Source organism: Poromitra crassiceps, assembly GCF_964638095.1.
Source record: "Poromitra crassiceps genome assembly, chromosome: 7".
Taxonomy (NCBI): Eukaryota; Metazoa; Chordata; class Actinopteri; order Beryciformes; family Melamphaidae; genus Poromitra; species Poromitra crassiceps.
Genome location: NC_139628.1, coordinates 32,164,256 through 32,180,533, shown reverse-complemented (window position 1 = coordinate 32,180,533; position 16,278 = coordinate 32,164,256). Strand labels below are relative to the sequence as shown.

Sequence of the window (16,278 nt, the reverse complement as noted above, 5' to 3'; positions counted from 1 at the left end):
TGAATGGTCAACATCCTCATGAAGGCTCTTCTTTTTTGCAATTGTTTTTGTACTGTATATAATGTCAAGTCATCACGATATGTTCTTTGATAACAAACTTTTCATGGTGTGCAAAAAAAGGCCATCCAAGCAGCAGACAGTTCCACATGGAACTTTTGTTTTAAGTTTTTAAATGATTAAGTTCATGAGTAAGTTCAGATGTTCAAATCCTTACCCTGTCTGGACAAATCTGGATGGAAATTAGTAATTGGTGCTTTAGCGCCTTGCTCAAGGGTTCTTTCTACCGTACCTTCTGTGATGGCAGTTGCCAAAGGAGGGAAGAGCACCCTTTGACAACTGCCATCACAGAGCCCTTGAGCAAGGCACTAAACCACAAATTGTTCCTGTGGAGCTATTCATTGTCAATCAGTTTCCAGCTGTGAATCTATTTTCTACATACCTGTAGGCTATGCATGTTTCATTTTCCTCTGGCACTGTCAGTCTGACCATATATATGTATATATGTGTATGTATATATATGTATACAGTATATGTATATATGCCTTCACACTCATAGAGAGATGTTTTTAACTGACCATGACCAACTGATTACAAAACTACAAATTATATGACAGTTGTTTCATGGACCATTACAACTTGTGCATCTCATGAGTCCTTTCTAATATATTTTTTTATCTGTGGCATTGCACTATATTTGTAAATGTTTATAGTATGTTTTTTTTTACCCATTTTCCAATTTCATTACCATTATGCATGATACCAATAAATGGGAGCAGCATACTAGTGTGTGGACATTATTTTTTGTCATTTTCAGTTTTGCTGGGTCTCCAGCACAAAGAGAAGTATATTTATTTCCATTATAATTCCATCCGTAACACGTTTCATACACTTTCATACAAAACCAAGGGTGTAGTGGAGAGTAAACTGTCCTCGTGTAAAGGGCCCCTTAGTGGCCTACCGTTAACCCATCTTTGAAATGAGGCAGAGTTTACTCACCTATTTTCAGATCAACTGTATTAATCAATGAGGGGAAACAAGGTGGGTAAATTACTCTGGCTAGTTTATCCACCCACCTCTATTTATTTACCACTATATAGCCCTGAATAATCTAAAAGTAACAATTTAATCAGATAGGGGACCCTGATAGGACAAAAAATCTTATCGGGTCTAATTTGTATCAGTTTAGGGGTCCTTGACGTCAAAAAGTTTGAGAACCACTGCTTTAAAAGACCCCAGAGCAGATTCAAGAGTCCAGGCCAAGCTAACTGTGAGAGAGCCATATACCTCCCGCATGGAGACCCCACAAGGGGTATGTTGCTTGTTTCTCGTCCCGCTTCAGTTCAGTGTGCTTTTTTCTTTTCGTATGTAACATGTCGTCCCTTCTGCATTTCAACTCCTTGAGGGTCAACTTACTGAACAGATCTATGCCTTTGAAGTAAGAGGCGCCTAATTGATTAGGGCGGAGTTGAGGCGATGAGACATGGCTCGATGGCTGTAAACAAACTATGGGGATGCTACAGAGGAGGCTGTTGTGCTCCAAAACCTGAGCTGTCATCATGCCAATCTGCAAATTCATATGAATGAACTAGAAACGATGGAGAATTACTAGTCTCGCTGGTCAGCTGACAGCCAGGGCCCAAGACGATTATGCTGCACACACACACACACACACACACACACACACACACACACACACACACACACACACACACACACACACACACACACACACACACACACACACACACAAGGTTCAGTCAAATGGGTCGCTGGCATAATATGATCTGACAAATTCAGCCTCTAAAGTAATAAGTATAATTCACTGTCACAGAGCTGTAGGCCTAGGCTACATTGGTTTCATGGATTAGGGTTTGAGCATCTCTTTATTTGCAAAAAATATTGCTCATCTTCAAAAACAGGCTAACGTTGATTGATTAGTCATTGGAGTCTAGCGTCAAGAGAAATTCAGTTGGTTCATGAAATCGCTGGGCTGCGTGCCGTGCAGTGGAGATTCCAGCTGTCAAAAGAAGACAAAAGTCTTGCTCCTGGCCAATCCCGGCGCTTGACTGCTGCGTAGGCGGGCACAGGGCGTGGTTTTTGCGTAACCTAAGCTAGGTGTTGTGTCAGGTAGCCTACTTATTTCTTTGTTGACTACCTAAATAGCAAACATAGCATTCTGGACATTTTTGCTGTAGTCCACTTTCCCAAAACTCCCAGTTTGAAATGTGTGAAGACAAATAGCGCCCCCTGTCTGTTATATGGTAATTATGCAGGTGTTGAATGTCTAAAATGCAGCCAATCAGGTGTCAGCAGTGAGGCCTCACAGCAAATCAGATCTCAGTTATGACTCATTGATGTGTGAATAATATTCATGACTACAGAAACAATTATAATTGTTTTTAGATTGTCATTTCAGTCTGACTCTAATACTTTTTTATTCCGTTTATGAGTTTTCCCATTCGTTCAGGTCCATTTATTGTCACAGTAATAGCTACAATATGCGGTGTGGAAGAGGTGGAGAGTCGACTCGTGAGAGTGATGTGTCGCCTTGGTAGACCATATACTGACCTCCATGTCAGTTGGTGAAGGCTTGACAACAGACAGTAGGAGTCCAGCCTCCATTCATTCCTCTGGGAGGAGAGAAGCTCGTTTACAAATCTCGGTGATGAAGATCCTCAGGAAAGGAAATCAGTTTTGCTGTCTCCAAGTAACAAGTCTTTGTTTGACATGTTGGTATCATTTCCAGGTGTCCTGACCTTTTCTCCACAGCTGAAAGCCTCGTGGAGATCTCTCATGCTGTGCTCACTAGTGGCAGAGGAGAAGCAGACCATGATTTTGTGTTGATCTTAATGTATCATTCGGTGCTGGTATCATTATCATCACATTGCATTTTGATTAAAGTAGCATTTTGACATATCAAAATGTAATTATGATCTGTGACCTTGACTGAAATGGCTTTTTGTTTTGCTGGTTGTTTTCCATCCAAAGTGGACACATTTCAGATGGTTTTTGGAGAAGTGCAGCTTCAGTTTGTGCAACCGGTGTCGCCCCCTCCTGGCTTTCTGAAGGCATTGTAGCAGGCCTGGTCCTTGTTGTTTTGGCTTCCTCTGCCTTTGTGCTGGTGGCTGATGGACAAGTGGGTACAGGAGCGCAGCCCATCCATGAAAAACTCTACAGAGACAGATGGACATTAAGGTCTCAAAGAAAATAAATACTTGTAATGTTGTTCAGTGAAACTCTGTCTATGTTGCAGCTTGTGGTCGAATCCCAGCCTCGACACGGCAGCCTGTCCAGGGTGTTTCTCTGCAATCCACCAAGTGCATGAAGGTTTAATCTACACGATTCTACAGCATCCATGTGACCCTGAATAGGATTCAAACAGAATAGGAATTAGACATTGTATGAAGCCACAATTAGATTATCTTTTTGCAATAAAAAAAAAAGCAATAATGCTGATGAGGGTGGATGTGATTTAGCAATTAATTAAATGCATTTCCATTATCTCAAATCATGGTTCTGTGTGTTCTTTGGATTTATTGATAGCATTGATAGTATAATAGTTTACTAATTAAGATGTCATGGCAACTCATGTAGCCTATATTTGTATGTATAAGCTGAAAAAGCCCCCCCCCCCCCCCCCCCGCCCTGAACAATTCGCGGCAAGCGAGTGTCAAGGCTTTGAATTTGATGCGTGCAGCAGCCACTGGGAGGCAGTGGAGGGAAATGAGCAGCGGGGTGACGACGTGTGTTCTTTTGGGCTGGTTGAAGATCAGACGATCATGTGCAGAGGTTTGAATGTGCATGCAGAGACTGAGGTACCCTGTACTTACACGGTCAATCCCCATCTTGCACCCCGTACTTACCCTGTAAGTAGCTACATGTGTATTACCCTGTAGGCTACTTACCCTGTAAGTACAGATGTGGTACCCTGTAAGTACAGATGTGGTACCCTGTACTTACTCCGTAAGTTTGTGGGCTGTATTTTAAAGCGTTACCAGATTTGGCTATATTTCAAGAAAAGTGGCAGCAGTGTAGAAGCTAGTGTAGAAGTGAGTGACTAAGCTAATATAACATAACAGCACAAATAATTGACCAAAATCTCGAAATAAATATTCACATTATTCCTAATGAGAAAAGGAGCAAAATATTGATGGTTAAAACTGAATAATGACATCACAACAGTCTAATCCTTATGTTAATTTAAAATGAGATATTCCTCTAAATCTGGCTTCAAATGGCCAACATTTTAGAAATAGAATAGAATAGAAATGGATTGAATCAGAGTTTGGATTGTTGCTTGTGTGGTGGCATGCCTGACCCCGACACAAAGGTCACCCTGTGGTGTGTGTGTGTGTGTGTGTGTGTGTTTGTGTGTGTGTGTGTGTGTGTGTTTGTGTGTGTGCATGTGTGCTGGCCCTTTAAGCCAGTTGTGATTGAAGGGACAGAGTGTGTGTCTGTGTGTGCATGAGTCAGCTGGTCCACCAGGCCGGCTGTGTGTGTGTGTGTGTGTGTGTGTGTGTGTGTGTGCGTGCGTGCTTGTGTGCGAGAGAGAGAGAGATAGAGGGAGATGGGCGAGCGAGACAGTTGAGCTGCAGCATTACCAGTCTGCTATCGGTCACTGTTCCACCTCTCTCTCTTTCCTCATTCTAAGGATATACCTGGATATGAACGCCCCTATATGGATATTTTAACGCTGTTTGGGATTTGAGAGAGCTCGGTGTGTGTGTGTGTGTGTGTGTGTGTGTGTGTGTGTGTGTGTGTGTGTGTGTGTGTGAGCCATGTTACGTGTGTTCATACTGTGTGCAGAGCGTCTACACACGCCGGATGATGACATCAGCGATGCCTACTGCTCGGTCACATATGAAGGTATGATGGACAGTGTGTGTATGAGAGAGAGAGAGAGAGAGGAGAGAGAGAGAGAGAGAGAGAGAGAGAGAGGACAGGTTGTGTGCTGTGTGTATTATGCAGTCAGAGACAAACTGAATGTAATATATACCTACACACACACACGGGAGGGGAGGGGCTTCATTTTCTGAAATGTTGGTTAATTGATGATTGATATCTTGCATTGTTGTTTGTAAACTGTCAATGACATAAACCACATTGAATAGAGAGAGAGGGAGTGTGTGAGAGATTACTAGAATGGATGAAGTTCCATTAGGGCGTTCAAGCAAGTAGAAAGAAAGAGAGAGAGTGTGTGTGTGTGTGTGTGTGTGTGTCTGTGTAATTGAAAATGCCTCTCTCTCTCTCTCTCTCTCTCTCTCTCTCTCTCTCTCTCTCTCTCGCTCTCTCTCTCTCTAACAGCTGAGGCTATTATTGGAAAGTCATCATTCAGACCTCCAGTCTGGGGTGGGGCGAGAGAGAGAGAGAGAGAGACTGAAAAAGATGGACGGAAAGACAGTGTCCAGTTGCACTGATGTGTGTGTCTGTGTGTGTGTGTGTGTGTGTGTGTGTGTGTGTGTGTGTGTGTGTGTGTGTGTGTGTGTGTGTGTGTGTGTGTGTGTGTGTGTGTGTGTGTGTGTGTGTGTGTGTGTGTGTGTGTGTGTGTGTGTGTGTGTGTGTGTGTGTGTGTGTGTGTGTGTGTGTGTATGTATGTGTGTGTGTGTCCAGTAAAGCATGGCTGTGTTTATAGTAATACCACTCTGTCAGCAAAGTTTATCCTTTGGGGCCTCTCTCTCCCTGTGCCTCTCTCTCTCTCTCTCTCTCTCTCTCTCTCTCTCTGTTCAGATGAACTCATGACACTATGTGAGCATGCGAGCAGAGAGTTGTCGGTTTAATTCCCTTAATCAGATGGTAAAATGTGGGTCATCGAAGAGAATCAGTGACGCTCGAAACAGACAAAACACAAATGAGTGAGAATTGACATTGATTTCCCTGATGGCTTCACCAGTATGTCTCTGAAGGTTAATACGAGATTGATATTTTTTTAACAAGTCACAGACAGCAGATATTTTGTTCAGATCGATCTTATATTTCTTAAAATTCGACAAATTTAAAAATAAATCTTTGATTCAGAGCTCTGTTCATTAGATTGGTTTGGTTTGGTTTGGTTTGGTTTGGTTTGGTTTGGTTTGGTTTGTGTAGAGGCAGATTGGAGAAAAGATCACATCTGGGACAATATATAAAAGTGGCCCAAATGTGGTCTGTCAGATTTGGGCCACTTCCACCTGTGAAGTGAAACTAGCCCGTGTGACCTGAAACTGACCTGTCGTCAACATGAAGTGAAGCTCGCTGTGGGAGGAAACGCACACATGTGGCAGAAAAACCAAAAGGTCATTGTCAGGTGTGTGAGAGAAGCACACGACTCTTGCGGCCTGTTTTTTGTGTGTAGCTCATTTGCATAATGCGAGAATGCAGTTTGAGGTGAACTTTGGCGTGTAGCCGCTGAGAGGCTAAGGGTGTATTCACACCTGTAGCTCGTTTGCTTTGTTCCGATTCAGGGGCTCAATTGATACAATTGTTGCATTTGTGCCTTGGTTCGTTTGTGTTCACACGGCCACAAATCAAACCGTCCGTCCAAATAGTATTGCCAAACCTCCTGGATTGGCCAGGAGACTCCGGTAGGCTAATAGCCTCCCGGGATGGAAAAAATAATTCCCAGAGATGTTATATGATTGTAAGAATGTGTGTGGTTTGGGTAGGCCTACATCGTACATCGGGTGTGCGAGGAGAGAGAGACAGAGAGAGAAAGAGAAAGAGGGAGGGAGAGGGATAAAGAGTTCATCTATTTATCTAACCCGCTAATCTGATTGTCGACAATCAGACTGATTGTCTGATAATCTTATCACAAAGAAGGCTGGCTCTGATGACCACAACTTGTTTTACTCTTTTATTTGGTTTTATTCTATACTTTCTCGCTTTGTAACTATGTCCTGTAACTACGGTTTTGAAAGGTGCTATAAAAAAAACGTATTTTCTTTCCTGCTGTTGTTCTGTAAATCTCCTGGGAACAAACTGCTTTCACATGAAGCACTTTGTAAATTAATTTGCTCCTGCAAAACGCCTCATCATGACGTCACTCTCTTCCAAACTGCCGACTCATTCCTCTGATCCCTGCCAGCCCTAACTGTGACTCAGATAAACTGCTAAACATACATCCAGGTTCAGGTTTCTTGCCCGCCACACTCCTCCATAACCCCACCCGCCCGCCCCACCCCGCACTGTGAAACCAGCGACCCTCCACCTGCCACGTGACGCTGTATGTTCCTCATGATCTGAGCGTGAAGCACGGAGGATCAGACTTGTCCTGCTGCAGACATGTTCACATGCTTTGTGTCCGTAGAATAGAATGAAAGGGCCTACAAATAAACCTTATTGTCCTCGCATAACGTTTTTGCTTTAGACTTCACTGTGGGAAATTTAACAAGAGCAAATATATTTAAACCCACAGCACAGTGGTGTGTGGCCATTCAGCTTTATAGTACCACACCCTCTCCCCCCACCCACATCCCCCTAGCCACCCCTCAGATCCCTACTCTCTACCACCATACCATCCCTAGCTATGGCCCATTTTCCCTAGCCCCTCTTCCTCCCCCCTCCCACCACCCACTTCCCCGTAGCCCCCCCCCCCCCCACCCACCTCTCAAATGCGGACTCTCTACCACCTTTCTATCCCTAGCTACAGCCACTTTTCCTTCACCCCTCTACCCCCCCCCCCCCCCCACCACCACCCACACACCCCTAGCCACCCCCCCTACCCATCCCTTGAATCACGACTCTCTATAACTTCATATCCCTAGCTACAACCCCTCTTCCCTTCACTAAACTCACCAAGTGTCCGTGAGTGAGTGAGTAACTTAGTGAATGACTGAGTGACTGTGCGTTCTGCTTTATCACCTTCTGCCCCCAGTGGGGCCTGCTGGCCCAGCGCCGTGGGAAAAACATAAACAAATACATAGTATCAAGTATCAACCCATCTCTGTTGCCCATCTCTATATGGTGCAGGTTCCTTTCTGACCACAGCTACAGAGAAACAGTCTGGAAAACCTACAAAGACATTCCTCAGGTTTTACAGACAATTGAATGAGCATTTAAAGGCATTGGTGTGTCAGGGTTTCCACATAGTTGAATAGGCGTAGTAGACAGTTTTAGTGTCCCATGATGACAGTTGTATTACATACACAGGTTTATGGCGTATACCTATTTATTTTTCAGTAGGCATTGCGTACACCCTACCAGTAGTCGATTTGGACACAAATATCAAGGAAGGGGGTTACTTTAAAACGTTAACCTGAACCTGGTGTGTGTGTGTGTGTGTATGTGTGTGTGTGTGTGTGTGTGTGTGTTTACATTTGTTCAGCCTTAGCAGTTCTCTGTTTTCTTTACCGCCGTAGATTACAACCCAAGCAGTAATCATGAGCCACAAAATTGAACACATGTCATAGCCTACTACAGTAAACACCTTTGTGCTCCATCACATTTTATTTGGGCTTATAGAGAACAACACACAAAACGTGGCTTCCTCACTTTGACAACAAAATGTAATATCTTGAATTCCCATTTATTTTGTTGTCTGGCAACATCCAGCTGAGGATGATGAGGCCCAATATACTATTAGTGTTAAAATGTGAACTATCTAATCCGTTTAATCACACATTGAGCACAGTGTTAGTTCAGGCAGGCGCTGGCCATGAAGTCGAGCTCAGCTCACAAACTCAGCCCACATCAGCTGCATGGCTCAGCTGATCCCCTTCTATGCATTCAATTGGCAAATCTCTACTGAATACTGACACGGGATTCAATAACTGAGCATTCAAAACAACACGTCAGTCCAACTATGAATCAATCTTTTCTCTGGCGTTCCTCTTGCCTACAAAACCACCACCAAAACCACCCAGCCCCTTCAGGGAATGCAAACACGAATGCCTTGATGCAAAAATAATGATTGCATCAAAGCAACATTGTATATTATACAATAATACATAGCCTATTTTAAATAAATACAAATAAATATGGTAACACTTTACAATAAGGGTACAACTAAGAGTTAATGCTTAATAAGCAAATGGTCCCTTAGCCTAATTAACAGCCTTGACTGTCATGTGGCCCATAGGCATAGCTCACCTCAAACACAATTAATTAAGCGTTAGTTAATGCTTATACCTTTTTATAAGGTGTTCCCATGAATAGACAATATAAATCATTGAAACAAACACGTGGGCCTGAGTGACAGCTCTCAGTCACATCCCTGTCATCCCCATCACTTGTCATAGAGTTGTCATAGATTCAGGCAGCTGTCCTGAAACTGGCTGGCTGGAAACAATGGTGAGTTTGTTTGTCAGTGTAACAAGATGTCATGTGTCGCGGTCTCAGTCATGTTACAGACTGTCTTTAGCATTGGCGTTTCTAGGACGTGAAGTGTGGCTGACAGGCAGCCATGGAGGTAGTTAGCTACTGTAATTAGCTGCTAATTAGCTGTTAGCCGTAGCTGCTGCGTTGCGCTTGTGCTATTAATAGTATCCACATGGGCTGGGACATGCTTTTTGTTTACATCGGACTTTAAAGGAAGAAGCTAGCTGTCGAAGCATTGACGAGGAAGGCTACGAAAGTAACAACATGGCGATTAGGTAAGTGAAATGTCAGATAGCTCAGCATGGATAGTGACATCATATTTGCTGTCTGAAAGGTCCGACCTGAATAAATACAGACGCGGCCAGAAGCCATGACCAGTGACGCTGCTTCAATAGGCCCATTTCACAGCAACCGTTTTGAGGTGGTAAATGCAGGAAGTAAAGTAGGTGTAATCAATAACATTAATGAGGGCCCTGGCACTCACTGGAACACCTAAATGGAATGGAACCGTCATAATTACACCTGCTTTACTTCCTGCTTACCACCTCAAAACGGTTGCTGTGAAATGGGTCAATTATGACACTATGGCTCTGGAACACCTACATGGAATGGAAGTTGGAACCATCATTCATGTTATTGGTTACACCTGTGTTTACCCTGCTTTGACAGCATGACTGACACGACATCTTTTTGAAGATGTCCTTTTGTCTCCAATGGAAAATGTGTAGTGAGCAAGTCATTGATTTCATAGAAACAACAGCTCTTCTTCACGTGTTTTAGACTACAAACAGTTCAGTATTCGGTGTGGCTGTCTGGTCGGAAACAGCAGTCCTGGTTCATATCTGCAGGTGGCGCTCTCTCACTGTATGTACCGGTATGTTGGTGTACATGCTTCTAACTGTGTGTGGTGTATTCTTTTTAAGTTTTGGGTTAGGTTTTTCAAGTCAGTGTGTGGTCATTTTACTCTACATCCCAGTTTCTAAAATGAATGGTGAAGGCAATAAACGACAGGCCTTGAAAACCCTAGAAAGCATGTGGAAGGCTTTGAAAGTTTTATTTTGAAAATGAAAATGCCTTGAAAGTGCACGATTTCTTTAATGAAAATATCGGAGCCAAATTCATCAACTTGGCTCTCTCCATCTCATCAACACTTCACTACAAAACAAACTGTGATCTCTTGACTTGATAAGATCAGGAGTAAAGATTTATTTTTTATTTTTGTAGTAATCATATTATATATACACTACAGGCCAATTTGGAGTCTTTGAGCTTCACTGAAGTCCTTAGATTTAAGCCTAATGTCCAAGTGAGTGGATGGATGTTTCTCTTGTGAAACTTTAGCTAAAGATTGTCAGGTTGATGTAAGATTATCAAGAATTACAGAACGTTTGCCAGTTTCAGTATTATTTTAAGGCAATCACAGTCGCTTTATCCACGAAGGACATGGATAAATGCAAAGAAATGTCTTGGTTTTAGAGACTTTTTGACAATTTACTATACTAATACAGATTGCATAGGACACATTGAGAGATGGGCAGAAGAAGATAAGGATGTAAGTGAGAGCGAGAGAGAGGGGTAGAAAATGTATGGGAGAGAGAGAGAGAGATGTAACAGATAGAGAAACAACCAGGAGACCATGGAGAGAGGAAAAGAGAACAGGAAGTGTTGAGATTTCCTCTGGATGTGAGGTGTGTGTGTGTGTGTGTGTGTGTGTGTGTGTGTGTGTGTGTGTGCGTGTGCGTGTGCGTGCGTGTGTGTGTGTGTGTGTGTCTCCCTGGCATGCTCTCTTGTCCCCCTCCTTCCATATGGGTGGAAGACAGTCAGCAAGAGAGAAACGCCGGTTTTTATCAAGGGCTGCGACTGCTTCTCGGCTCGGAACAGGGCTTTTATTTTGTCGTTTCGGACCTTAATTCCACGGGACGGGACCGGCCTGCGGAGGGTTTGGGCTTCTTCTTTGTTGTTATTTTGGGACGTTTGAACTCGATAGGTTCATTTCCAAAACATTGATCTTCGGACATGGTTGATACTATACCTGAAGAAGATCATTCAGTAGCTGTTGGAGTTTGAAGAGGACCAAGTCTGTAACAATTTGGCTCAAAAATGTGGCTTATAAGACATTGATTTAATTTTGTGTAAAAGTAGGTTTCACTCTCTTTCAACTGGTGGATATCTGATTTTTAAACGGACCCTTTCACTTTTGCATCCAGAAAGGACTCCAGGAGCTTTTCTTTGCCCAGGCGGAGACTTTTTTCTTTTCATTCAATTTCTTTTTGCAATAAGTCGTCTATCTGGTGATATATATTTTTCCCTTTTTTTTTGCAATTTGGTGTGGTCTCCTCTGGTCATGTAACAAACCCCCGATCTGACCCCGGTTCTCTAAAACCCAGTTGAACCCCGTCCCCTCCCGGTCGGCGCGGTCTGCCCCCCCTCCCTCCCGTGCTGTCAGAGTTGTTCCGGCCTTGCAGGTGTCAGGCAGCTCGCGGCCGCCATGCTGCGCTGCGTCCTGCAGCGAGCCAACAACCTCAAACACTCCCACCCGCTGGCCAGCGTCACCTTCAGAGGTAAGAGAGGATCATGGGAGATTCACAGGGCTTTGAATCAGTCAGATGTCAGACTACACTGTAAAAACACACCTGTTCAGTTTGATCTTGTCCCCAGACTTATCCAGCTTTTCTTTTCTTCTTTTTTTTTAACCTCCATCAACGAGGTTATGTTTTTTCTCTGTTTGTTTTGTTTATTTGTTAGCAGGATTCCAGAAAAACTAAGGGGATGATTTTCATGAAACTCTGTGGAAGGGTGTAGCATCGGCCAATGTGGAACAACCCACTAAATTTTGGCGCGGATCTGATCCGACTCACAACATTTGCATATCATAGCAGACTGGTGGATGTCTGCGCTCTCCCAGTGCACTTCTGGTTTATCGTGAAATCATCGCACTGCACTGGCTGATCATTTCAACAATAATCCCCACCCCCACTTAGGACATTTTCTTGGTAAAAGTGAAAGTTACTTGTTTCCAGATTTTCTTCATTGTTTTATGATGATTTCTTGAAAGAAGTGATCATTGGCTTGAATCAATTTACTGAAAGCAGCAAGATGATCTGCCAGTGCAGTGACATCATCTGACCAAATAATCCTGACATCAGAATGATACGTCTGAAATGAAAAACGAGATCAAATCACTGGACAGCTCGTCATTTTTGCAGTGCACAAGAAGATACAATGACTGCTGCCATTTAGAGCTGGCAAAAGTGTGACGTTTTCTAGCGCAGCTTTAAAGAAGTGGGCTTCTTTGACCACTGGGTTGCCGGTTCAAATCCCTGTGCGCAGCTGTGCCATTGATGTGTTTTGGTAAAGGTAAAGCCAGTGAGTTGCTCATGAGCAAAGCACTGAACAGCAGGAAGTGGAACACGAGCAGCGGAAGTCAAACTGTAAACAAGAAGAAACGGTTGGGAGGCTCTTCCCTGCCAAGGGAGCTTTATTAACCGCTTTGTAGATGCAAAAGAACCTGCTTACAGCCAACCAGAACCAAGTGACCCAGTAGAGCCAACCAGAACCCAGGAACCCAGTAGAGCCAACCAGAAGCCAGGGACCCAGTAGGGCCAACAAGAACCCAGGAACCCAGTAGAGCCAACCAGAAGCCAGGGACCCAGTAGGGCCAACAAGAACCCAGGAACCCAGTAGAGCCAACCAGAAGCCAGGGACCCAGTAGAGCCAACCACAACCCAGTGACCCAGTAGGGCCAACAATAACCCAGGGACCCAGTAGAGCCAACCAGAACCCAGGGACCCAGTAGTGACCCAGTGGAGCGAACCAGAACACAGAGACCCAGTAGATCCAACCAGAACCCAGTGACCCAGTAGATCCAACCAGAACCCAGTGAGCCAGTAGAGCCAACCAGAACCCAGTGAGCCAGTTGGCCCTACTCCACATGCAGCTCAGCGATCTTCCTCCAAACGACTAATAATCTTGCACCCTCTGCACCAAGGGGGTAGCTCTGTTTGTGAAAAGTGAAGCCAATGTGCAAGTGCCGTAAACCTGCATCATTTCTAATGACCAGCAGGGGGCGACTCGACTGGCTGCAAACAAAGTCTATCTTGCTGGGAAGTCAATGGGATAATGACCCTACTTCTCACTTGATTCATGCCCTCAGTGAACACTTTTGAGATTATGCTCTCAATCGCTAGTTTCACGTCTTCTTCAATACAGCCTGATCACGTTTAAGCGGTGCAGCCACTTCTATAACTGACTTTGTGTGTTCGTGGCAAGATGTGTGTGTGTGTGATACGACGATACGATTCCGATACACAAGGTCCCAAGTCGATACGATTTCCGATACGGTACGATTCAATATCGATATTTTAGTTACAATACCAGTTTTGCTTTGATAATGGAAGAGATTCTCAAAGAAATAATGCTGTAAATTGTACAAAGAACCCTCTAACCTGGTGCATTATTAACACGTTCACTGCCAATGACGAGATATCTCGTCTTACAGAATCCAACCGTTGACTGCCAAAGACGAGATATCTCGTCTTAAAAATTTTTTTTTTTTTTGACGGTCGGGCGTGGATCAACGCTCCCCCCGTCTCCTATAAAAATATTGGAGTCAGCGAACGTGTACAACCCATTCCACGGACCCACTAAGTGGCGACAGTGCTCTCCACACTAGGAAAAGCAGAGCCAAAACTGTAGGGTAACGCGCGAGGAAACCATTCTCTACTGTAAAATGGATTGGCGAAAACGCTTTCACTTTCGCGCATTATCGCGCTGGGAGCTGGCGGTGGGGGATTCCAAAAATAGACTGGGTGGAAAACACAGTTTGAAACACGCAGCATAAAGCCTAGAATCGCACAAAGCTTCATCAAAGCTCTCAAACCCAAGAAACAAGTGAGCCCTATCCACACTCGCTGCCAGGGAGGGAGGCTGCTCAAACTCGCAGCAGCAGCAGCAGAACACTCGCTTGTGACAAACGCAGGCTGAAAGCCACCAGACACGCCCACGGAGGGAGGAGTTTGAAGGAGAGGGCGTTCAGAACTATATTGTTTAGATGTCTGATCTCTCACTGATGCCAAAAATAAATGGTTAAAGTGACTGTTCTGCCTGTTTGATTGAATTTCACAAAACTGCGATTATCTCAGCTTTCACTCTCAGAAGCTGAAACCATGCTGTACTCAACGGCTAATATCTACATAACTACTAACTCTACAAACTAACTCTTTTAGACAGAGAAAGCACACATTCTATTAGTACTTTTGTGAACTTTGTGTTCACAAACTCCAAGCAGAAAATAATCCTCGGCTCTTGTAAAATGAGCCAGAATCCTCAAAAAAACCCTCTGGCAGAACCTACCTACAGTAAAAAAAAAAAGGCTGGCAGTGAATGTGTTAAAACATTAATATTTACATTAAGAATTGACCATAAATCAAGCAGTTAAATCATGTAATTCTTTTTTATTTAAACATGACCAAGATAGTCATTCAACATCTTATCTTTCTTTACAGTCTTCTGTCTCTTTCTTTACAGTCTTCTGTGAGAAGCCAAACAAATTTAGATTTCCACTATACAACAGAATCATTGAACAGGAGCATGTTGTAAACAGTGTTTCATAAAGTATAAATGCTTTGTAAATACAATAAAATAAAATAAAAATACAGCTCATGAACATTTCCAGTTCACAAACATTATAGTGCAAACAGATAGAGAGCCGCAGGAACGAGTCCGTAAATCATTGATGCTAACACTCTTGGTTCTTCACTGTTTTCGCCTATGGGATTTTTGAATGGGTTTTTGGCGCGATGCTTCTAATAAGGTCTCTGGGCAACGCAAGCTTAATCAAATGTGAACCAGTGTTTAGTAATATCATCTTCACACATGAGGACCACTTTTATGAGTTTTGAAGCTTTTACGTGCCGTTAAACGGGCGGCTAGCTAGCAAACGGCTAAATGAGACTACACTGTTGAGTCGACGGGGATATTATACGTCAATAATGTCATCACTTCAAAGGACGAACATGGAAATTCTCTTCCCTCACCTGGTTCAGCCCGGGGTAATCAGTGCACAGCAGCGCACACATCAACAACACTCCAGGTTGAGTGCTGACGTGACGGGGAAGCCTATGCAACAGTGTGTAGTTCTGGATTAGTTTAGCACAAGCTTTTTACTTCTAGGGCTTGCATTTACGCTTCAAAACTCATGAAAGTGGTCCTCATGTGTGAAGATTATCCGGCTGAACACTGGTTCGAGTTTGATTAAGCTTGCGTTGCCCAGAGACCTTATTTGAAGCATCGCGGCAAAAACCCATTCAAAAATCCCATAGACAGAAACAGTGAAGAACCAGGAAGTCCGGGACTTCCGCGTTCTGACTACAAAAATACGTCCTCCCTGCGGCTCTCTATTTGAGGTCTGTACATCTGGCTCATAGTGCATGTGTAACGGCATTGTGTGGGTGGTACTTGCAGCAACCCATGTGTAGGGCTTACCCAGGGGTGGATTCGAACTGCCGACCCTCGGCTTGGGAGTCCGACATGTTAACCGCAACGCCAAGCTAGCGCCCTTGGTGGAGCTGATTAACATGCCTTTATACTGGGGGAGTGAGTTTAACCAATCCACTCGCTACGACACTCACAAGGAATCCGCGCTGATTCACCTCGGTTACACATGCACAATGCACATGTAGCCTACAGTATTTATGTTTTTGTTTCAACTGCAAACATAAATAAACGTCAACCTTAAACTATGTTTTAACTACCACACACAGCCTATAATATTATAGCCGTTTTTTTTTTGTAAAATATCGATACTGGGATTTATGTATCGATACTTGTTCCTTCACATGAATATCGATTCAATATCGATATATATCGATTTTTTTAACCCAGCCCTAGTGACGAGCTGTGTGCAGTTCAGACAACTCTTTACGCAATTTTCCTATGATAACGATAATGTTAATTTCCTCGCCCTACACACATGCGTGCTCACACACA

General features: G+C 43.7%; 1 protein-coding gene across 1 annotated transcript in view; it reads left to right on the top strand.

Annotated features, from left to right (window-relative positions):
* Window positions 1-11,779: 11,779 nt before the first annotated feature.
* Window positions 11,780-16,278, top strand: part of dysf (dysferlin, limb girdle muscular dystrophy 2B (autosomal recessive)) — a gene marked incomplete at both ends in the record, with an annotated part of 159,277 nt that continues 154,778 nt past the window's right edge. The window contains 1 exon segment of the mRNA XM_083640065.1: window positions 11,780-11,852. Coding sequence (XP_083496191.1) covers window positions 11,780-11,852 — 73 coding nt within the window.